Source organism: Coptis chinensis, chromosome 5 (genome assembly GCF_015680905.1).
Source record: "Coptis chinensis isolate HL-2020 chromosome 5, ASM1568090v1, whole genome shotgun sequence".
NCBI lineage: Eukaryota > Viridiplantae > Streptophyta > Magnoliopsida > Ranunculales > Ranunculaceae > Coptis > Coptis chinensis.
In genome coordinates this window covers 86,173,550-86,196,971 of record NC_141460.1, presented here as the reverse complement: position 1 = coordinate 86,196,971, position 23,422 = coordinate 86,173,550, and the positions used below count along the sequence as shown (strand labels likewise).

The 23,422-nt window shown below is 36.7% G+C and overlaps 3 protein-coding genes across 5 annotated transcripts; all 3 read right to left on the bottom strand.

Annotated features, from left to right (window-relative positions):
• Positions 1 to 4,288: 4,288 nt before the first annotated feature.
• On the bottom strand, positions 4,289 to 4,761 carry LOC147499634 (uncharacterized). Its single transcript, XM_086563509.1, has 2 exons — positions 4,597 to 4,761; positions 4,289 to 4,513 (listed from the first exon to the last, which is right to left on the bottom strand). The coding sequence occupies exons 1-2, from the start codon at positions 4,759 to 4,761 to the stop codon at positions 4,289 to 4,291; spliced, it is 390 nt and encodes a 129-aa protein (XP_086419635.1).
• A 3,187-nt stretch (positions 4,762 to 7,948) lies between these two features.
• LOC147499633 (ubiquitin C-terminal hydrolase 12-like) lies at positions 7,949 to 9,300 on the bottom strand. 3 transcript variants are annotated; one of them, XM_086561427.1, is made up of 3 exons: positions 9,180 to 9,300; positions 8,718 to 8,867; positions 7,949 to 8,357 (listed from the first exon to the last, which is right to left on the bottom strand). In XM_086561427.1, exons 1-3 carry the CDS (start codon positions 9,289 to 9,291, stop codon positions 8,173 to 8,175), a joined length of 447 nt encoding a protein of 148 aa, XP_086417553.1. In that variant the 5' UTR covers positions 9,292 to 9,300; the 3' UTR covers positions 7,949 to 8,172. The 3 variants fall into 3 exon arrangements, with proteins under 3 accessions (XP_086417553.1, XP_086417551.1, XP_086417552.1); XM_086561425.1 differs by having other exon boundaries at positions 9,126 to 9,291; XM_086561426.1 differs by having other exon boundaries at positions 7,949 to 8,348; positions 9,126 to 9,291.
• On the bottom strand, positions 7,949 to 18,142 carry LOC147499632 (ubiquitin C-terminal hydrolase 12-like; the record flags this gene model as incomplete). The annotated part of the gene is given in 24 exon segments (XM_086563508.1): positions 7,949 to 9,337; positions 9,439 to 9,580; positions 10,162 to 10,248; positions 10,360 to 10,434; positions 10,646 to 10,762; positions 10,870 to 10,956; positions 11,114 to 11,179; positions 11,270 to 11,335; positions 11,693 to 11,764; positions 11,847 to 11,948; positions 12,057 to 12,234; positions 12,340 to 12,395; positions 13,585 to 13,728; positions 13,814 to 13,882; positions 14,041 to 14,074; positions 15,397 to 15,485; positions 15,713 to 15,790; positions 15,879 to 15,959; positions 15,961 to 16,002; positions 16,952 to 17,071; positions 17,188 to 17,259; positions 17,352 to 17,495; positions 17,609 to 17,680; positions 17,984 to 18,142. Coding segments are annotated over 23 exon segments (2,103 nt in total), but the record flags the coding sequence as incomplete, so codon positions are not given.
• Between the last annotated feature and the right edge of the window lie 5,280 nt (positions 18,143 to 23,422).

Genomic DNA, 23,422 nt, shown 5'->3' with positions numbered 1-23,422 from the left:
GGTAGTGATAATTATCACCTACTTGGGTCCAAAACTGCTGTGCAATGCAGGGTGATAATGAAGGTGATAATTATCCCCAGTTCAAAACGAGGTGAAACCAACCACCGAAGTTTTCATCGACTTGTTAACTCTATATCGGATGTTGGATTCCGTCTGGATTACAAAACTCACCAGACGGAATCCAACATCCCGTCCGGAGTCCTAACGGCTACCAACGGTCAAAAAGTCAGAACGGTCAAAAAACGGTCAAAATAAAAAACTTTGGTATATATACAACATTTGTTTCATTTCAACTCACACTTCCAACAATCATATATCATATTTCTTCTTCTTTAAAATCAGTTCTTAAAAAAACCAAATATCAAATGGCATCAACTCAAGCATCTCAAGCAAGTGGTAGCACTCAAGCAAAAGCGAGCTCACTTTAGCATGTCCGATGATCAAGCTCTATGTCTTGCTTGGATAAAAAATTAGTGTAAGACTTATTGTTGGTGCTTTCCAAAATGCAAAAGGATTTTGGAATCGTGTAACAAACGAGTTCAATCAAGCACGGGTCGGATAGGTCTCCGATTCAATTAGCGGAAGGTGGAAATATATTTCAAAAATGATGAACAAATTTGTTGCAATTGTGAATGCGTGGAGGCTCGACATGCAAGTGGTACAACAATACAAAGCCGGTAATTACAACGTTGTCAATTTGGAATTTATTGATTATCTTAGTCTTAGTCTAATTATTTCCGTCTTCGTCCTAATTATCTTAGTGTATTTATTATTTCCATTTTAGTCTTAGTCTAATTATTATCTTAGTCTAATTATTATTGCAGTTTAATTATCTTAGTCCTAGTGATTATTTTAGTCTAATTACCACCATTTTTTTTTAGTTGTCCGAGGCAAGGATGACGCATCAACCAACAAGAAAAAAAATCGGCTTTTTTTGATTGATCATTGTTACGTTATACTCAAGGATAATCCAAAGTGGAGTAAGCGTTTTTGAGGCAAGGTCAAGCCGCCCCAAAAGGAAAAAGGTCGCAAAATGATGGTGAAGATTCAACTTCTAATTCACCAAGTGTTGGTGGAGTTGAATTGGAGGGTTCTCAAGAAATAGAGCGCCCAAAAGAAATGGGAGCGCCCTCTTGGATCAAGAAAGCCAAGTCCAAAAGGAACCAAGAAAAAATCATTTGGTATGTTGGAGGGTTACTTTACACGTTTAGAGGATACATTTGCACAGATGCAAATGAAACACAAAAATGCTTAGAACTTAGGGAAAGGGAACTTGCATATGGTCAAAGAACTGTGATGGCAAGAGAAGAAAAAAATCGGATTCAAGCAGAAAAAAAATCAGGTTCAATTGGAAAAAATCGGGTTTCAAAAGATGCAATATGAAGCTAAGATTTTAGCGACCGATACAAGTGTCCTCCATCCCGATACCGCTTTTATAATCGAAAGCAACAACAAGCTGAAATACGTCTAGAGGTGGTTCTAGGCTCTAACTAAGCTTATGTATTTTAATTATCTAGTATTTTATTTTAATTAAAGCACTATGTATTTTAATTAATGCACTATGTATTTTAATTTCATCGTCTTTTAATTAATGCACTATGTATTTTAATTTCATTGTATTTTTAATTAATGAACTATGTATTTTTATCTAACTGTTTTTTTAATTAATGCACTATGTATGTTCTCGTCCAATATAATTATTTTCATAGAAATACAATTACCAATCAAATTAAAATACATTGTAATATAGTTCATTAAAATACAACCGATTAAATCGTTGGAACTACATAGGAAATACATTAGGAAATACATAGGAAATACGCTTGGAACTTAATAGTTCACGTTAGGAAATACATAGGAAATACATAGGAAATACGTTGGAACTTAATAGTTCACGTTAGGAAATACATAGGAAATACATTTTCATTTCCATTTTAATTTTAAGCCTCCTTCTCCCTCATCCGGATCCGACCAATTTGGATCATAAATTGGTACCGGATCTGCTTTGCTTTCTTCAATGCCAGTCCAATTAAAAACATGTTCAACTAAGTCCTTTTGAAGATTAGTATGTGTAACTTCATTTTACGATCTTATTTCTTGCTTCAATCATCCGATAGACAAAATGAAAACCATCATCTTCACGAAAGAGCTTGTATTGTTTCTTTCCTCGACCTTTCCAATTCCAAACTCCACTTTCACGCTCATTCTCAACAATCATATTATGCATTATAATGCATGCCTTCATTATATCTCCAAGAACAACAACACTATGACAACGCGGCGGAAGCCTTAACAATATGCCATCGTGTCGCAAAAACTCCAAACGCCCTTTCAACATCCTTTCTTGCGGCTTCTTGACGCGTTGAGTAAAGATCTTTTCATGCTTATTTCTTGGATAACGAATGGCTTGAACAAATGTGCCCCATTTTGGGTAAATACCATCAAAGAAGATAATATCCCATATCATAGTCATTACCATTCACATTAAATGCAATAGCAGGAGCCTCACCTTGCTCTAATGATTCAAAAACATGAGAACGATGAAGCACGTTAATGTCATTATCGCGAACTGGTAGGTCAAGAAGCAATGCCGGATCCAACAATGTTTGTCTATAACTTCAAGTATCAAAGTTGGTTCCTTCTTGTACCCTACATGTGTTCCAGCCCATCCACTTGGGCAATTCTTCCACACCCCGGATTGCATACAATCGATTGATCCAAGCATTCTGGAAAACCCCTTGCTGCATTTTCAGCTAATATCCTAGCGATTAATCCGCCTCACTTGGTCGTCTCAAGTACTCTTCCTCAAACGCCGTGATAATTGCCTTGCACCAACGCTTCATAGATACATTTGCTGTGGAATCTCCAATTTGTAAATACTCATCCGTTGAATCGGAAGAACAACCCGGTTGCTAATTGTGCAAATCGCAAACTAGTCCACTTTTGTAACCCAGAAATTGCTTGCCGCACCCAATCCATCCACCTTGTCTTTAAAGTAATCGTCGAATGATGCAACAAAGATGCAACATATACATAAAAAGCTCTCTTGTCATCCCGTACCTTCGCCTAAACTTATGAGGGAGGCCACCTACAAGGTGTTGTGAAGTAATCCCTCATTATCTTTTGTTTTTCCAAATCACCACCATCTCTAAACGTGTACTCTCGCCTCCGCATTGTATCCACATCTTCAATTTCAATGGCTGCTTGAGTCATTAATGCCCCAAAGAAAATAATAAACTGCAACCTCCTCCTCCTCCTTCCCTCATCATATCATTATGCTCATCTCTTACTCTTTTCCATGTAGTCATCTTCCATACGTAAGGCGACCCTAGTGAAACCTATATTACTACTAGATCCTCCCCATAACCTTTGGTTATATGTAATTCTTTCTTCTCTAGACATTTTTTCTATTTTTAGCTTGGTTGTGGGGAAGAAGATGGCTATGTTGTTTGTTTGATATAAAAGATAGAAGAGTAAAACGAAATATGAAAGGTAAGGTCACATATGATAAGGTCACATGTGATACTTTGATTTTGGTCCACTTACCAATTGACAACACATTTTATTAGATTTTTGTTCACTCTCCAAGTGACAACACATTGTATCCAAATGTCTATCCATGTACCCTCAATAATTCCAAATGGGCCACCATCCATAATTGCATTGTTTGGAATAGTAAAATGTGCGAGGAGGAGGGCTTAAAAACCGCCGGGATGTTACATTCCGCTCGGTCTAAAACCCGGGACGGGATGTTACATTCCGTCCTCGTATCCCCATACACTATTCTGTCGAACCCCGCCGAACCAAACCACCTGCAAAATGAGTGATATTCCAAACTAAAAATTTGTTGTTTCAACAATGACAGAAATGAGTGAAACAAATGTGAAACGAAGCGAAAACGAATGTTCCATTTTTTGGAAACATACTGAACTTATAAGTTTTAATTTTTTTTTTTTTTGCCATAACCTCATTTGTTTTATTGACATATTCATATAAAAACCTCGCTAATATACTTTGAAAATAATAAAGAAGACAAACAACAATCATGAACAACACCCAAGTCTAACACGTAAACTTCGGTAAAAAACTAACTTATAATTTCTTAAAAAATTGGACATAACCTCCTTTGTTTAATGACATATTCATATCCAAAACTCATCAAAGAAAAACACGCTAATCAAAAATTCATTACAAACAACAATCCCAAACGCCATAAGACAAGTAATGGCTACGGTTATTACAAACTACAAAAATATCTCTCGAGACCTCCTCCCCTACGAAAGGCCGGTCAAGAGCTCTCCCCCCTACGTCGTTGTCGCCTCTCTGGTTGAGCTTGAGCTTGAGGTACTCCACTTCCAGCATTCTCCAACTCTTGCACACGTCTCTGAAGCTCCAAAGTTCGATTACGTTCTTCTTGTAAGTACTCAAAACTGCGACGAGAGGACTCCATGAAGGACTCACGCATGGCATAAGTGAGAGAGCTGTAGTTAAGGAGCTCTGACCTTACTTCATCCTGTTTAACAAAACAAATGCAAGTTAGGGGTTATAGTGAATACTAATAATAACAAATCATAAATAAATTCAAATCATACTAACCTCGGCTAACTGCTCGAACTGTACTGACAAATCTGCTACCACTGCGGCATCTACTGGTGGAATAGGTATTCTCATATCTTGCCCCTGAGAAGTAATCATGCTCCAATGCCAAAGGTCATCATCATCAAATATCTGTGGAGTTCTTTGCGAAGATCCGAATATCATGAAACACCACGGTCGCGGATCGGTATGGCAACTCCACTCCTCCCGGGAAATGAATGTCGGCCTCATGCTCCGGAAGTAACCCTTCAAAATTGGTGCCCCGTATAACGGGGCAAGAGACCTCGACCAACCCTCTTCCAATATAAGTCATAATTAGTGTAAAACTAAAAAGTGAAGGCGTCGTCGGCCACTCATTTGGGTTTGCTCTATAGTGTGAAAGAACGGCGGGGAAGAATATCGAGGGTCATATCATATCCATAGGTGGTGGGTAAGGTATAACAATCTCTCGGATACTTGCGGCCAACATCATCCCCAGGGTACCATCGCGGTGACCACCCTATAAGTATCATTCGCGGTGAAAGAAACCTTGCTCTATGACACATATATGATAGTCTACGGTACTCATTCTCTGGAACATCCGGAATATCCGCATAAAGGGTCCGAAAGATGAAGGACTCGCCCGGGGTTGCCACTCATTCGACTAGCTCCTAAAAGCTCAATCTGGCGGCGAGTGTTATGAATATTATGTGATAGGTCCCCATACCCCTCTCCATTCGATGAAGCCCCCATGCTTGAATACGTGGAATCGGTCATGAGTCTCATCCTCTTCCAACCTCTTCAACACGGGATGCATCACACGAAAATGCTCGTACCACCAATATCAATCATCAATAGATAAAATACAATATCAATATATATATAAACATGTCAACATTAATAATTAGATAAATAAATGAAATGAAACAATAACTTAATAAATAAGACTTACGGTATAATCCAAACAAAGCCGCACAAATTGCCTTTAGCGGCTTTTTCGTCTCAACTATGGGTCTAGCCAACGTAGTAAAGGTATGCTAAGATGGATTGACCCCAATCATAATCCCACATCCTCTCTACGTCTGAGGCAAGCGCCATCCACCCGATCGTAAATAACTATCGGCATATCCAAATAATACCGCACCAACAAAGTAGAAGAGGAAGGCACGTACATACTTCGTGGATCGACTCCTCACCAATATGATAGTCTTTCGGCTTCTCCTTGAGTCTATTCAAATATCTCAAAAACCAACTCATATTTATAGCTCCTCCCTTAAACCTGCTTTCGGCCGATAATCTCAAAACTTCGTCTTGCTCATCATCTTCAACCAAATCAAAACATTCAAAGAAACTCATCGCCCGTAGTAAAACCTCTAAAGTTTCATCAAAAGGAACGGCATCTCCATAACCAATTGGGATACCCGCGTGAGCATTGTGAAATCAAGAGGGGTAATCCCAAGCTCACCCCATGGGAAATGAAATGTGTGGGTAGTTGGCCACCACCGCTCAACTATCCCAAACAACAACGCCTGATCATTTTGTCCCAAATTACAATTAAAAAAACTCCCAAATGGTGTGGCGGATATAATATCGGTAACTGTGACAAAATTAGGATCCGTTTTTGATTTCATACAACGCCACCACGACACAACATTTGAAAGTGCACAACGCACTTTCCATAAGTGTACTTCCTACATTCAACAAACACGCACAATACGATAAAATTCAAACTAAAATAAACTAATATAAACTAATACAAATTCAAACTAAAATAATAATACAAATTCAAACTAAAATAAACTAATATAAACTAATACAAATTCAAACTAAAATAATAATGACAAATTCAAACTAAAATAAACTAATATAAACTAATACAAATTCAAACTAAAATAATACGACAAATTCAAACTAAAATAAACTAATATAAACTAATACAAATTCAAACTAAAATAATACGACAAATTCAAACTAAAATAAACTAATATAAACTAATACAAATTCAAACTAAAATAATACGACAAATTCAAACTAAAATAAACTAATATAAACTAATACAAATTCAAACTAAAATAATACGACAAATTCAAACAACAACAAAAACTTGATATAAACTAACATAAATAATAATAATTAACTTAAAAAAAAAATCAAAAACTTACTTGAGATTCCGCCACTCGATTTGCTACGTGTCGGACCGATGTTGACGCTAATGGTGGGTGGTCCTCGATTTCACAACGCTGGAAAATTAAACCCAAGTTCAATTTAGTCCTCCTACGCCCACATTACTGGCGTTCTCGACGAACGATCCTTTTTGCCCCTTTTTTTGGAAATTTTGACATTTCCAAACCATCGGAATGCTCTTGATGTGGTGAGGTTGGTGGGGATGGGTTGGGGGATGGAGAAGTCATTATGAATGGAAATTTGTGTTCAAAGGTTGTGAATGGAGGCTACAAAATCGAATTTTGGTGGAAATGAAGTGAAAATGGAGCTGTTAAGTCTGTTGGTATTGAGCCATCGAGGCGGGATGTTACATCCCGCCTCTCGTTATAAAATATCGGGCGGGATGTTACATTCCGTCTCGTATAAAAACTCCAGACGGAATCTAACATCCCGTCCGAGATGTTTTTTATCACCTTTGCATTGCACAGCTTCACCTTGTTTATCACCGGGTTGGTGATAGAGGGGGTGAAAAGTGAGGAGGTGGCGGTGATAGAGGGGGTGAAAGTTATGACTTGCATTGCAAATGCTCTTATACGGGATTAATTGTGAAATGGTGATGACCTGATAAAGAAGCTAATTGAAAATCTACTGAATTTGTCTTCAACTATGAGAGCATGGAAAATTGATAACTAAATTTTCATTGCTATCAACCAAAAGTCTGTCTAGAGTTGCAGAAAACAAAACAAAACCCAAGTACAATTTTTAAAGTTTTGGAAGAGAACAAGTGAAATGAAAATGAGCATCACTTTATGAAGGACATATTTCTTTAGTTGCATAATCAAGTATTAACTAATTCAATCAGTATTTTTCATATATATGCTGAGAACTAAGAGCCTATACATCATATTGTTACATCTCTCATGCTTTCTATGATTCTATCTATCTATATATATATATATACAAGTATGCGTACCGTGTTACGCATAAACCTGTCGCTCTTAACATCTTTAAAAAATAATATAAAAACATTAGAAGGTGTTGATTATAATTTCAGTGATGTGAAGGAGGTTTTCTAAATTATTTTAAATAATATGAAAACTAATTCTAATTTTTTTAGTGAGGTGAGAGAGTTTTTTTTATAAATTACTTAAAACGGAGGGATCTTACTATAATAATTGAGGAATGTGTTTCTAAATTGTAAAACATGAGAGATTAGAAATAGCATATTCGGTTGAGAAATGTGGTTCCAACCGGCTATCATATATAATATATAGGGTAGAGATACACCGGTGTCTGTGATTGACTAAGGTGCGTCTACAATACTCAAGAACCTGCTTCAGCATATGGCATAGCTTAAAGGACCGCTTAAACAGTGTAGATCCTCACAACCTTCTGTATCTTGGCACGACAAATTGGGCAACCCCAGGAGTTAACTTAAATATTGCTCAAACAAGACATGCATCCAGGCATATGACCACAAGGGATGCAAGCCCCCTCTATTGGAGCATCCAAACATATCGCACATGATGAAAGTCTGCCCTGCTGAGTTGCACTGTTACTCGGCCCAGCTTCAGGTACACCCTCTTTATTCTGCTGAATGACCACAGTGCCTGCTTGAGCTTATCAACAATCAAAAAAATGACAGCAAATCAAAACCTTAAAGTAAAACTCGACCGATTCACAAATTCAACTCTTCGATGAGAATATATTCATCGTTTTTGGCTATAGGCAGACTGCCACAAGTATTAGTTAACAAAACAAATGTGCACTGTCTCTATCATATCATTATACACCATAGAGTGTATCTTGGGGTGTGGGGGGGGGGGTTATGAACCAGCTTCTCTTCAGTAGAGTTGTAAATTAAAGGGATGCAAAGTAGTCCGCAGCTTCATTTGTTATGACTCCAGAAACACTATATTTATTATTCCTTAATCACGTTTCAGATTAAAAGTTTGTATATGACTCAGAGAAATACTTACCTTCCACAACCTCACTAACGTCTACCTCCGCCCCAAAAATCAAAGTATCATCCACAAGAAACCCTCTACTAGGGTCACACAGATTATTGAGAGGCATGAATGATGTGAATCCCCAATCACTCTCTCGTAGATTAAATGTGTGTTGTGTGTCTGGATGAAGATTAAGGACTCAATTTGTTAAGGACAAGGTAATGTTACTGCAGATGAAAATAAGTTGTGTATTACGTGATTTCACAAAAAAAAAATGGAAATGTACCAAGGTTGGGAAACAATATGCATTAATTGCAGACTACAACTACTTCGCAGTCTATAATAGCTATTGAAAAAAACGGCGGCAGTACTAAATTAACAATTTATTCTAACAAATATTCATTCACCAATTACATAATTATAGAAGGGTACATATACCCGTACAGAGTTTTTCGGAAGAAAGAGATGCAGAGCAGGGGGGAAATTTCAAACCGTTTTGCACAGTGTATTTACTGTATACTTGATTAACCACTGACAAATTGAACTGGGCACTTCTACTCCAACCACAAGGCGAATCAGGTGCATGTGCTACTTCTAAGTACATTGACAAATAATCTACATTGTTCCCCTTAGGATAAATCAACAGTCGCCTATCAAAAACACACAATGGTCAGAGACTAAAAAGAGCTGATTATATCAAATAGCTCTAGGATTGCAAAAGAAATCAAACAAAGGAGAGCAGTTAGTATACCATTTATAACTGCCGACTTGAAAAGACTCAGAATAATGCTTCTTCATGTTCAACCTAGAGAAGTTTCTAATAGTCCAAGTGAATTTTGATGATGGAAGATCAACAGCAGGATGATTCTGCATAGTACCGGAGCACTCTTGACCTATCACAACAATCAACAATCAACAGGAAATCAAAACATTGAAAATGCATCTACCTTCATACAAACTGAACACAGTAGAACCTCCGAAAAAGAATAAGGATCAACAAACAAATCTTCATCAACTCACAAACCTACGTTCTTGAAACTGTTGGGAAAAGGGGAAGTAGTAGGAACTCAAGATTTGTAGACTACAAGGAGTTATTGATCAAGCAACTGACCAACACATCCCTGACAAAAAATCTTCTAGTAGCAAACTCTTCGGATGAAGTCAAGTTGAAACAATTTAAGACCCACTTGTCAATGTTCGTCTTGTTCGACTGACAAAGAGAAACCTTTGCTGGGTATTTTCTATACCCTTTTTAGCAATATGGGATTTGGCAAAATTCCACGACGGGAAAAAAAACTCTCGTCATATTTGGCAATTAAAAAAAATAAATCGTTTATATGATAAAAGGCACTAAATGGCAAATATCCGCATAATGGATCAAATTGGGTCTTAATCGTCACACAAGAATAATGCGCTATGTACAAAGTCACAAAGCAAGCTTCTCTGCTAAAACCTAATAGTTTAAAGTTTGAACCTGATTAGCTGCATGAAGCCCGTTTGGAGCAATATCAGAGTGCTCCAACCCAAGATACTGCTCCCATGGAGCAAAAAGTTCTCTTCTCTGTGGGTGAAACAATGCAAACAGAAGCATTTGTCATTACATACCAAAAAATGTCAATTTATATGGAAAGAAAAGTATATAAGTAAAAATATTAAGTTCAGGTAGAGAGACCTGAAAACGGGTAGACACAATGTCTGTGTCCTGGAGGTACTCGGCCCGACCCAATGAGATATATACAAACTTCCACTGACCAAAAGAATTTGCTTTAAATTCAGAATAAATTGCATATACTCGTACACTGTAGAAGTCCATACCAATACCAATGCCAATATAAAAAAAGGCCAATAGAAAGCTGTGAATGTGCACGCATGTATGTTTAGTTTGTATTCATCAGAGTAGAACTTAGACTGAATTAAGGTCTCTAACTGTTTATAAATAGTATGCAGGAGAAAAATACCTTGCACAAGTCTGGAACTGGGACTCGCAATTTCTTTTGAATACGCACTTTAACATCAGCTAAAGTCTCGCCATCATGAATGACCAACAAAAATGGTTTGCAAAAATTCTGAACCAGCTGGTTGACACATTACAAGATTTCAAAACAAGAGCATCCAAAAAGTAGAAATTTTAAGTGTACAAGTACCTATCCGAACTCAAGTTGTGCTTGATATTTAAACTTACCATCTGATTCTGAGAGGTGTCTTTGGTGAAATGGTAAACATGAATTATGTGATCATGAGTACCACAGTTTTTCTCTTCCTCTGGAATCTGTGGCATGACATAAACGGACAATCAAACAATTTCACTGGCAGAGCAATTTGTAAGCCCACTCCTTGTGGCATTAATCGTATATCTCAATATGGGTTTGAAGACTCATATTGACTGCTAACAAATTTTGGTGTTCGACGGAGAAAATATAACTTGCCTCCTCTGCACGTAATGTCCAGTTCTGGTCATTTATATTCTCAATCGTTTCACTAGTTTGAAAAATCTGCAAGATTTCATTCGCAAAATTGTGCTCTCAGATGACATGGGCAGTGTGCACATTACCAACAATAATTGAAATAAAAAGTTTCCAAACCTTATAGATTTTATGATAGAAAACTTCGAGCAATCGAAGCTCCACATTAGGATGAGACAACTCAACCTGTTACAAAATACCAACCAGGATACCTGACTTGCAATTCAATCAAGATGTTTCTAGGTAGCTCAGGAAATAAGGAGGGGAAATGATGAATAAACAGAAATTAAGCATAGTGTAAGCGAACCATAGAACTTTCAAGTAAGAATCTAGTAGGATGAGAAGATAGCATAAAACATGCATTCAGGAAATCTATCTCATCCCTACCACCTACAAGGACGAGAACATAGCATATATGATCCGACGTAGGGAATTTTAAGCTTCGCAGGAGAATACATATGAATATATGCTCCTCAGGCAGCTCCACTCATTGCCAATTGTTTTTGGGTTGGATGATCGAAAGTTAACAGTAGCAATAATTACCTTTCTTTTTAGGTCACTTATCAGGTCTGCCACAGTGCTATGTTCTGGAAGTGTAATACAGTGTTTCACAACCTGAAAATGTGCCAGGATCAGGCATACTAAATGAACAATAAACATAAACAAGCCAGGTTCTGCCAATTGTGCGTATACTTACTTCTTTTTTTGTCGCATGGTGAAAGGACACCTCCAGCGTTTTTAAGCATTCCAGTTCTGGTAGAGGAATGTCCAATACTTCGTAGTACAATAAATGAGCAGTCTGTGTGGATGGAGTGCATCAAGATTTGTTCAGTCGTGCACAACATAAGTTTTCAAACAAAACAGTTATCCAGACAGCCTCAGAAATCCAGACTAATAGATGTATCACCTGGTTGTTCTGGACCAGCATATCAGACAAATGATCCGCACCCCTGTACCTAATAGGAATTGGTTCAGGTTGCTGAGAGTAACAATTGTGAGGTGTAAGCCTGATTTTTGATGAAACATCAACAAGAAGTTGGCGAGCAACACTTTCCACCACCTCATCATAATTGAAAATATTTGATCTGGAAAAGGACAATGGGTTTGAACACATTGAATAAAATATGTAACCAAAAACATTACATTTTCAGACCATAATAATGACAACAGTAGGAATGTAAGTTGCTTACAGCTGTAAACAAAAAGCATCCTCCTTTGGTTTCGCAAGTGATTGGAAATGGACAACCTAGGAAAGAAACATCAAGTGTATTATGCTTAAAATATGTATGGACAGCCTAAGAACACTTCTTTGAAAATAAATGAATACAGAATCCATTCAATGTGTTATGCTTATAAGTGACATTAAGTGCTTAACCAACATTGTGGAAGCTCAGAATCAACTCGTCATTGTGCCACTAATTATCATTTATGTAGTACAAAACAATATCTCATCAACGCACTAATCCTCTGCTTAATCAAACTTTAGGTCAACAGAACAAATCCTGCACTCTGAATCCCCAGTTACCAATTTCTTCAAAATCTCCTCAACAAAGACTAGTAATCGACTACAGAGTTACTTAATGTAACTTCAATAATGAAACGTCAAGAGAATACTGAATGAAACTTCAATAACAAAATCACAGTTCAGAACTACTGAGGGAAATTCAGCAAGCCGTTTCTTTTTCAATGACGTGCCACTGTTGCCCATGCCTATATTTCACAACCCATATATGATATATTCTACGAAAAATGTGAATATCATGTTTTTAGTAGTTATGTAAATAACCAGAATCGAGCACTACATAAAACAAAATTCACGCGGGAAGCCATGCAAATTTAATAGCTAACACCTATACCTTATCAACTTAAAAACAAAGTGATGCACTTATGTGCAATAAAGATATGAACGTGATGCTGAAGAATCACGAACTAATTACTTGTGCGCCACTACGGTTGTTGTGCAGCGACAACCAGACTTGAAACCCACAAAATTGAGAAGGGAATCACAAAAGAAGCCCTGCAATTTATTAAACGAATACACACACACGAAGAGAGAAAACCTTTCTCACACAAACACAAAGTTTATTATCAATCAACCAAGTATGGCCAAAGGCATACAACTCAATATATATAGCTAAGGAACCAATGAATTTAGAAGCTAGGCTTCTAATTCAATTTTAGAAACTAAATATGTAATTTTCGGAACTAAAAATAAACCTAAAAATAACCTATGCTAAAAACATAAAAATAGAAATCAAGAAATATTTAGGAAATCTCTAGTAATACATAAACCAATTAGGACTCAAAAGAAGGGTTTGTAACAGTATTCACTAAAAACCATCACACAGTAAATTGCCTTAATGAGAGAAGAGCATGATGCACCATATTTATATACTAATCTTAAAAATGAAATCTCAAAACAAACTCAACCATACCAGGCGATTATGCACATATTCAAAAAATGAAGGGACATCTGGATAGCGGCACTGTTGCAGACACTGAACTGGAGGGGATTTCTGAAAACAGAAAATGTCCCCATCTCCAAGCTGTAAAAAACAACCAGAAAGTAAAGGATAGCAAAAAAATTAACAATGACGGCAGATACCACCTGACTTTTTATGCAGCTCATACTTTTCCAACAAAATGCACATGCATACTACATACCTGGTTAGCTCGAAAAGTTAGCTTATTGTGGATAGGTTCACACATGACACTTGGCTCAAACTTTAATTCCTAAAAAACATATAAAGAAAGTTGGTTCAGAGAATTTCACATCTACTAAAAAAAAGAAAACTTTTACAATAGCAATAAAATGCACATTAACGGATTAACCCAAGTACCAAGATAAAGTTCTATTTGTGGAAATAATGAAGAAACAAATTCTCACCTTATATGGGAATGCTCCTTCTCATTACAGATATGGAGCTGGCTCAGACAAAAGTTTAAGATGAGAGGAAATTTCAACAAGTTAAATGATGCCATCAAACTCTCTCAGTTCAGAAGTCCACTAATCAAACAACTATGGACCTTGGCAGTGGTGGGCACTATGACCATCATTTGGAAACATAGGAACATGGTTGTGTTTGAAGACAAGAAGCCAGACATCTTAAAATGCCTTAGACAAGTCAGAAGACAAATTCATTGTTCTTCTCACTTATCCAAGGCTGTCATGTACTCAGAAGACACTCAAATTCTCAGCGATTGGGGCATTCAAGGGAAACTAAGAACTGCTCCCCGAATAGAGAGTGTTAACTGGGTTGCACCAAATGCTCCAACCATCAAAGTCAACACTGATGGGGCATCTAGGGGTAATCCAGGACTTGCCGGGATTGGATCTACTTTCAGAGATCAGAACGGAGATTTTCTCTTAACTTACTGCAGGGCAGTGGGAGTGACTACGAGTTACTGGGCTGAGTGTTTGGCAATCATTGAAGCCCTTGAACTGGCAGCCACTAAGGGATGGTCTGACATTTGGGTTGAAACAGACTCTGAAGCAACAGTCCAGGCTTTTGGATCGTCACAGCTGCCATGGGCCTTGATGCACAGATGGAAACATGTCCAAAATATGCTACAAAAGTTTGTCATCACTTCAATTTGGAGAGAAGCAAACTTCTCTGCTGATGCTGCTGCCAGAAAGGGAGTCACACTTACAGACAACATGGGAAGAACATATCTTGGTAGACCTTCATGGATTACAAGATGGGAGCATCCTGCGAGTACCTACTATAGATTTAGATAGTGTTTTGCACTTTTTTGAATCTTTGTAAAGACCTAGTGCTGATTCTGAGTGAGATGTGAACTTGTCACAATCCACTCACACCATTCTTTTGTTCTTTTTTCATTTTAATACAATCTAACGAACCCAGCTATTTGTTGAGTAGACCCAGCCATTTTAAATTGTCAAATTTCAAACTACCAAACCTTCAAAAAAAGACAAATGGAAATCAATAGCCTTTTCTCTTTTTTTCTCCATCCAATCAGTAGACGAAAAAAGTCTAATCCGGACTACCACTAACATTTTGGGAGAAGGGGGCTTATGGGACAAAACCAACTTGGTTGGTTTAAATGAAATCCTCATCTTTTCCACTCCTCCTTCTCCATCTTCCTCTCCCATCCTCCATCTTCCTTCTGTCCTCATCTTTTCCATCCTTCTCCATCTTCCTCTCCCATAGGAAAACTGCTAGTCTAATAATATAACGTTGATACCGGGTGACAATGTGGAAAAGGGGTAAGTAAAAATAACTTACATCAGTTCTTCTTTTATAGGGTCATAAAGTTTAAAAAATATTAGAATATCTTCTTTGGTCGTTTCAGGGAGCTGAATAGGATGCAAATCCTGCAAGGTAATGAAGAAAATCAGTAAGGCAGGCAACACAGACGAGTTCCAGGGCATGTAAAACAAGTTTAAGATCCACATAGTCCTAGAAAATGCATGAAGGCGCAGACAATTAAATCCTTGATTACAACTTATAAACCCTGGGGCCACTCCACTCATAACCAACTGGCTTTGAGTTGGATACTCAAAAATTAAGAATCGACTCCGTAACTGGTAATAACCATTACCGGCCCAACTTCTACTTCTAGGAACAGCTTTAAGTCCCCATTGTGAGCCTTATTTGATACTTCCTTCAATTGTCCAACCTGCAATGCAAGAAAATAAAATTACAATACTTGAGCTATAAATGTCTTACCATATCTGAATCCAAGCATTAAAATGAAGGGAAGTTACAGATTGTGTCTCTTCCTCAGGCGTCAACTGCCGATGTGGACGATATGTAAGATTTTGGCGTTTTGTCCACAGCCAAAACCTCTTGAAACTTTACTGGTATACCAAATTCCTTCGCCACGTTTCCCTACAAACCACTAGAAAATTAGTTACTCAGTCTAATATTATTGTTCTTTTTCTTTCGTTTCAATATGTTGTTATTACAAGTAAATCTCTAATTAAAACCTAAAAGAAATAGATCCACAAAAGAAAAATCAGTGATTATATGGAGTGAACGGAACATCATCCTATGTGTATCGGTTCCCCCTCTCTAACTTGTGCTGTTCCAAAAAAAAAAAAAAGGAGCTTCCCAGTGTACCTAGTCTGGTGGATGCTTCGTGAATACCCACCAAACTACTCTATGTTACAAAAACTCTACTGTTCTTCATGTGTACTATTGCTGGACACAGTGATTCCCCTGCACTCCACATATCTCTTAAGTTGATTTAGTCCCAGTTTAATTACCCTAGTGGGGACATGCATATGCATATCAGGTTCTTAAGAAGGTTATGGACTCAAAGTTGCATGCTGTGAGAGTGGTTGAATGTGGCAATTGGCCATTGAAAAACTAAACTGGTAGAAAATGTGCGTTTTAACTAGGGAAATGTATGGTTTTATCAACACTGCACTATAATTGTTGTGAGCAACTATGAGACTTGATACTCACAATCTTGAAGAAGGGGATGACAAGGTCTTCTATGTAACTGGTAATCACACGGATAATAATCTACGCTCGGTTAATAATCTACGCTCACAATAGGAGAAACTCTTCCTTCTCACAAACACACAGTTTAATAAACCAACCAACAATTTGGCGAATGCCTACAAGTTTATTTATAGTCTTTAGTGGCCTGAAAAGCAAGGAAAACTTCAACTTCTTTTTAGAATCAAAACTTCTACTTGCAGTAAAGTCCTCCCTAGATTGCATCTCTGAAAAATAAAAATAAAAACAAAATAAAAAAAACTTACTACAAACTGTGAAATAGTGAAGCACTATAGATTAAAAAATGTCAAACTCTCGAAAACAGACGCAGTACTTTGAAATTACTGAAAGGTGTCTGGTTCGGCATATGGAAACAATGGACTTTATCATGATCCACGAGATCAAAATAAATATCTCTTCCGACCTGTTCGACAAAGTCCTCATTCCGTGCAACCTGCAATAAAGTATCACGCCTAGTAATTGTCAAAATATTAACAAGTAATTCATTTAATATACACAATTCTTTTTCTACAAACTACAATTACTCCTGAAACCAAGGCAAGTCTAAACCTTTATAATAGTATGCATCTGAGCCTCCTTTTTCTTGTATTCATTCTCTTCGTGTTCTTTCTTCAACCTTAACTGTAAGATGGCAATGCATGTGCTCAGTTCAGCCTTCTAAAAGAAAATATAAATTTGAGATTTCAGTCAATGGTATGCAATATGAATCTTACCCGCACGGGTTTAACAATGCCTTGTACATCTGCATTACAGATTACTTTTTCTACGTCACTTTTGCGTATATAGACAAGCATGTAAGCATTCGAGTATTTTGTAAGTTTAAATGGAGTGCTGTTGAACCCATTCGTCTGAGGTAGCTGTTGGACATAAAAAGAACATATTTAGCTAGGGAAGAATACAAAAAGTAATCGATGACCACAAGCATTAACAGTAGAAACCGATTAAAAAATATCAAATTTAATAGAAATACCTCCTCCTCCCCACCATATTGTTCCTCTAATGCTCTTATCATATCTTCTTTTGTTACCAATTCATCATCAACCTATTGTGAAAATACAAAAAAGAAACTGTACACATGCACTGGTATGTGATTGCATAAAAAGACAAGAAATCTATAAGATAAAAATAAAATGCAACAACATTTAAAAGTGAAGGAAAATTTTATTTAAACATGAACATAAATACACAACACAGAGAAGCAAAATGAGAATAATATTACTTATTATACCAAAAACATGAGCATTCTAAGCCGCTGCCTGTTTCATATAAGTAGTTGTACATCACCTCAAAGCTGGAAAGAATCTGCAAAGATGATTGAATAAAGTATCAAAAATATGCTACATACCACTGGTGAGAGAGATTTGGCCTGATAAAAGCACAATAGCGTCCACCATGCTCCCCGCCGTTGTGAACCAAAACACTGCGCCAACAAGAAGAAGAAAGTGCATAAAGAAAAATTGTGCACTCTACACAGAAGCGATATTAAGATATAGTTCGAGTCCCAACAGGAGAATCACCGCATATCTGTATCATTTAATATTACGAAAGCCATCTTAAAGGAATAACTACATTCTAAGGGTGTGTTTGTTATGATGGAAAGGAAAGGAAATACTATGGAAAGTGGTGTGGGTTTCTATGAGGAGTCAAACCGCTAGGTTGGATTGGGTGGCCGATTGGAATCTGGTGGTGGCCGGATTTGGGCTGCTGTTGGAGAAGAGAAGATGATGAACAGTAACTGAATTTCGGTTTGGGCCTTGGGCCGAAACCTTAAGTTTTGTTTTGGGCCGGTTTTGTTTTAGTTGGGCCGACCTTGTTTTGTTTTAGTGGCTAGGCCGAAATTTCAGGGGTGGTTGGCCGAAATTTCAGAATTTGTTTTATGTGGGCCGAAATCTAACTTAAGTGGTTGGGCCCTTTTCTATTTGTTTTGTAATCTTTGGACCAGTGTAATTAAGTTTAGTTTGGGCCCAGTTTAAGTAAGTTTTGGGACCAGTTCTAATATTAGTCTATGGGCCCGTTTAATATTCTTTGGGCGGTCCATATAATTTAATATAGATCCATCCTCGGGTCGAATAGAATAAATAAGTGGACTTTTTTAGACTTTCGGTTTAAGGTTTGGGAACCAGAATAGGTCCCAACCAATACCTTAGTCACGAGCAGACGAAACCATGCGCTTTGACCTTAGCCAACCGTAGGCATGATTTACTGAACCAATCCAAACACGGAAAACGCCAGTTTGACTTTGACTTTAGAACAGGTTTGACTTTGACCGCCACCGCCGACTTTGACCATGGGCGGTTGACTTTCACCTTTGACTTTGACTTGGGCCAGTTTGACTTTGACTAGGACAGGTTTGACTTTGACCATGACATGTTGAGTTTGACCTTGACCATGACATGTGAGTTTGACCTTGACCATGATGTGTTGACCTTTGACCGTTGACTGTTGACTTTGACTGTTGACCGTTGACTTTGACCGTTGACTTTTCCAGTTTTTCATATGTTTGTTTATATGGATATATATATAGTAATAAAATCTTCGGATATTGTATAACTTGGTTGGTAAATTATCTAATTTAGATTTTGGCGTGAGTAGTGTAAAAGCATATTGGGCTTTGATTGTGGACCGTGGATTGTTTAATTGTATGATTCGTTTTATGTGTATATTATATGGACACATATAGTAATAAAATGTTGTGGAAGCTTGTATAACTTTGGTTGTCATTTATCTAAGAAAAGATTTGACCTTGATGATTGGGTATTTTTGTTAAACAAGAGAAAGTAAGTTCTCGTCGTCGACTTTGCAACACAAAAAAAGCTTCGATCGTTTGGATACCGTGGAAAGAGTTGTTCCATTCGAAGATATCCCGTCGAAATCCAATTTGCTTTGAAATTAGGATTTTGACCGTTTTCAACCTAAATTTTCTTTTAGATGGGCTAAGGTTGGGACTTCGAAGTTCTACATGAAAAGTATATCTAAATACCTTAGTTTCTAAATAATTAAGTTACATGTCATTTGGATGAATGTAGGAAAAACCTTAGCATTTATTTTGTGGGTGATAAAACTACGAAGCTTGATTCCAATCTTGAAAGATTTGGATACGTGAAAGCACTTTGAAAGCAAAAGTCACCCACTACTTCACCATATCTATAATATATATATTAGTTGTGTGATAACTATGTGATTATGTTAGAAATTATCATTGTTTTGAGACTACATAAATATATATGTGGGAGATAGAAGTTGTATATGAATATAGACTTTAGTATATGTGGATATGTTTTAGACATTAGTGTGTGTGGACTTGAATTTGGGCTAATGAACTATTTGTTTACGATATTGTATATATGAGTATGGTTATATAAATTGTATTTGTTTGATTATAAGTCTGTTTACATTTAATGATATTTAAGTGCTTGATTTGCCTTGACGCGCGAAAGTGACTCTTTGCATGTGTGGTCTATTTTGACATGAGTAATGCTAGTATAATTATAAGTGATAATAATGTTTTAAAGTGTCGCCCACATCTTTAGAACTCTCCATGCCTCAGGATTTGGTAATGAGATATTATGACTTGTGATGTCATGTGATAGATGGGTATTCATTGAATGTGCCATGAATGACCCAATAGTTTGGACCCCTAGAGAGGAACTAAGGTATTCGCCTTTGGGGTTGGTCGTATTCCTTGAATGTACCTGGAATGTAGGTTTGGGTATTCCTTGAATGTGGCGGGAATGACTCGGGGCATTTATTGAATGTCTGTGAATGGCCCGTTAGTGTTATGATGGGTATTCCTTGAATGTGGCGGGAATGACCCAAGGTATTCATGGAATGTGCCATGAATGACCTAATATTTTGTTATGCTTAAAGAGGCTTTGTGATTATGTGTATGGAAAGCCCATATGATGGTCCGACTCAAATTTACGAGTTTACAAGATGAAAGTATGTTTCACGAGGCGATATCCCCGCTTGGGGCGTATGTCTTGTAGTGGTACTTTCGGTGTGAGTGAGGCGACGGATATGTGTGATTTGGCAAATGTGTGTGTAGTCTGCAAATCGTGGAGTAGGAACTAAAGGTTGAAAACCGCGGTCTTTGAATAAATGAGTCAACGAGATAAGTAATAAGCAAAAGTAAAATATTGATTTTTCGTGTGATGGAGTTATTGCATATGATGTATATAATTTCTTATGATAAATGTTTACGTGGTTTGTATGAGTTGATACTCACAAGGGATGAATGTACTCCTTTGGTTGTGACTTTTCCCTCGCTCATAAGTAGGCGAGTGATACTAAAGTAAAAGTATATGAATTGTGTGATGTTATGGATGTGGACGTGTGACTGTGAATAGTATTAGTAAATGGTTGTGATTTCTATGTGACTATGAATTGACTATAACTTGATATGTTATTACGAAAATATTAATGACTTGTGATAGTCCGAGATCTATGGTTATGTCTGTGAAAACTTTATGACGTAATGATGTCATATGAATGACTACCCTTGATGAAGGTATTATGATAAGTGGTATTCCCCAAATATCTTGGGACGAACCAAAATTATATCAATTAGACTTAAATGTCTTAAAGGAGGTGTGGTCATGAATGAAATTTTGACCGGTACCGAGATAAATCAATTTATTGTGATGTCTAACTCGCTTTTTCGGAGGAGGGTAGGATCTATTAATCTTTTCTGCGGGGGCGTAAATATCCTACCCTAAGACGACGTGTTGGCTTAAAGGTAAGGTATACCAAACTCATATTTAATTAGGTTATCATATGTGCAGTTAATAAATGAAATGTAAGTGGTATTGTATTGTGAGTTATTTTGGAAAGTGGGAATGACGAGTACTATTATATGAGATTCTTGGAATTTGTATGTTGGGGGTGAAATCTTACTTGGGAAGAAACTACACGCCGTTTTTGGAAAACGGAACTATATTGTCTTCCAAGTTGGAATTTGTGTTTGGTCGGTCCTTACAACATTCTAACAATTTAAACATTTTTAGACATTCTAACAATTTAAACATTTTAACAATTTAAACATTTTTAGGCATTCTAATAATTTTTAGACCTTTGGTTTGTGTTTGGTATGTCATTACAACATTTTAACAATTTAAACATTTTTAGACTCTTGGTTTGTGTTTGGTCGGTCTTTACAACATTCTAACAATTTAAACATTTTTAGACCTTTGGTTTGTGTTTGGTCTGTCCTTACAACATTTTAACAACATTTTAACAATGTAAACATTTTTTGACCCTTGGTTTGTGTTTGGTCTGTCTTTACAACATTCTAACAATTTATACACTTATACCAAAGTCAAGTGTAATGGTTAGGAACCAATTTCTCACGTGATAAAATTGGTTGTCATAATAGGTATGAGTGAGTCCAAGTAAGTTGGAACTACATGTGGGGTTCATTAGATCTCCTACTCCTATTTTGTAATAAAACTCCTAGGAAACCTGGGTTTTTGCCTCCGCCCTTACACACCTTGCCACTACTGTAATAATACTCATTCGAAAAAAAAAAAAAACCAAAAAATATATGAAGATTAAGCATGACCCTAGTGACGGCATCACGGCACAATCTCAACAAAAACTCCTCATTAGCTCAAGGCGATGTAAATCGTCTCCACTAACCCCAGTACCCCATCACTGACTTGTGAGTTTTCTTCATGTTTTTTTCGTTTGGAGTTTTCTACATGCATTCTGTTTGTAATAATGAAGTATAAATGGAGTTTTCATGCACCATTACACTAATAATTTTGTGGACTACTCAATCTATACTTTAAAGTTCGTTTAAGGTGATATTTTTATTAGAACCAGTTATCGTGGCAACGACAACAACCTGACAGGTTGCCTGTCAGCAACTTATGCTTGCTCATGTTTCTCATTACGTGGAATGCTGGATTTGTTTTATAATATAAGATTTAATTTCAGTTTTGGTTATAAGATTGCTTTGCAGATCTTTCATAATTTTGTAGTTTGTATTTTGTACTAATCAATTTGTGGTTATTGGTGTCTTATCACTCAAAAGGTTGCTTCTAAATGGATTGGTAGTTTAGGTACAAATGACTTTTTTGAAATCTTTATGTTTTTTGTTCTCAGGAAAGGGTTAGCTCATTTTAACACAAGCAAGGGTATGATTTTCTCTGTAATACGTATTCTAATTCAGTTACTTTGTCTTTCATTGTGCATAAGCACTTATCAAATGGAAAATCTCCTTTCAAATAGCCATCAACTTCAATTTCTTTTAAATTTGCTTACCCATTTTAATTACATACTCAATTCAAAAATTTGTTCGAACAACTTATTTTACTTGGTTCAGCAAATCTTAATTTTATTTTTCCTTTCATAATTTGAAAAGCCATATTATACTTTAATTGAATTTTTTTATTGCGATAGTCAGATGTAATTTCTCATAGGGTCAATCCCTTATTTAAACGGTCAATTGGTATTGTTTGTTTAATCTATCATTGCTAACGTTTGTAAGGTATCCTCAGTCCTTTAAACTAATGGCGAACAACCAATTGAGACTATTTTTTTCAAGCATCTAAGATATTGTTGTTATCTTACAGTCCATTATGAGAAAATACCCCAAACATTTTTATGTCTCGAAAGTAAGAAAATGAAGCAAAGTCCTTGGCTGATTGATATTAACTTAATTATTTATTTTTGGGTTTACTTTTTGCGTTCAAAAAGGGAGTTAAATCAGCGTGGTCAAGCTCTTGAAACACAAAGGGACATAGAGGGTTTGAATGGTGGATCATGGGAATGTACAAATGGTAGT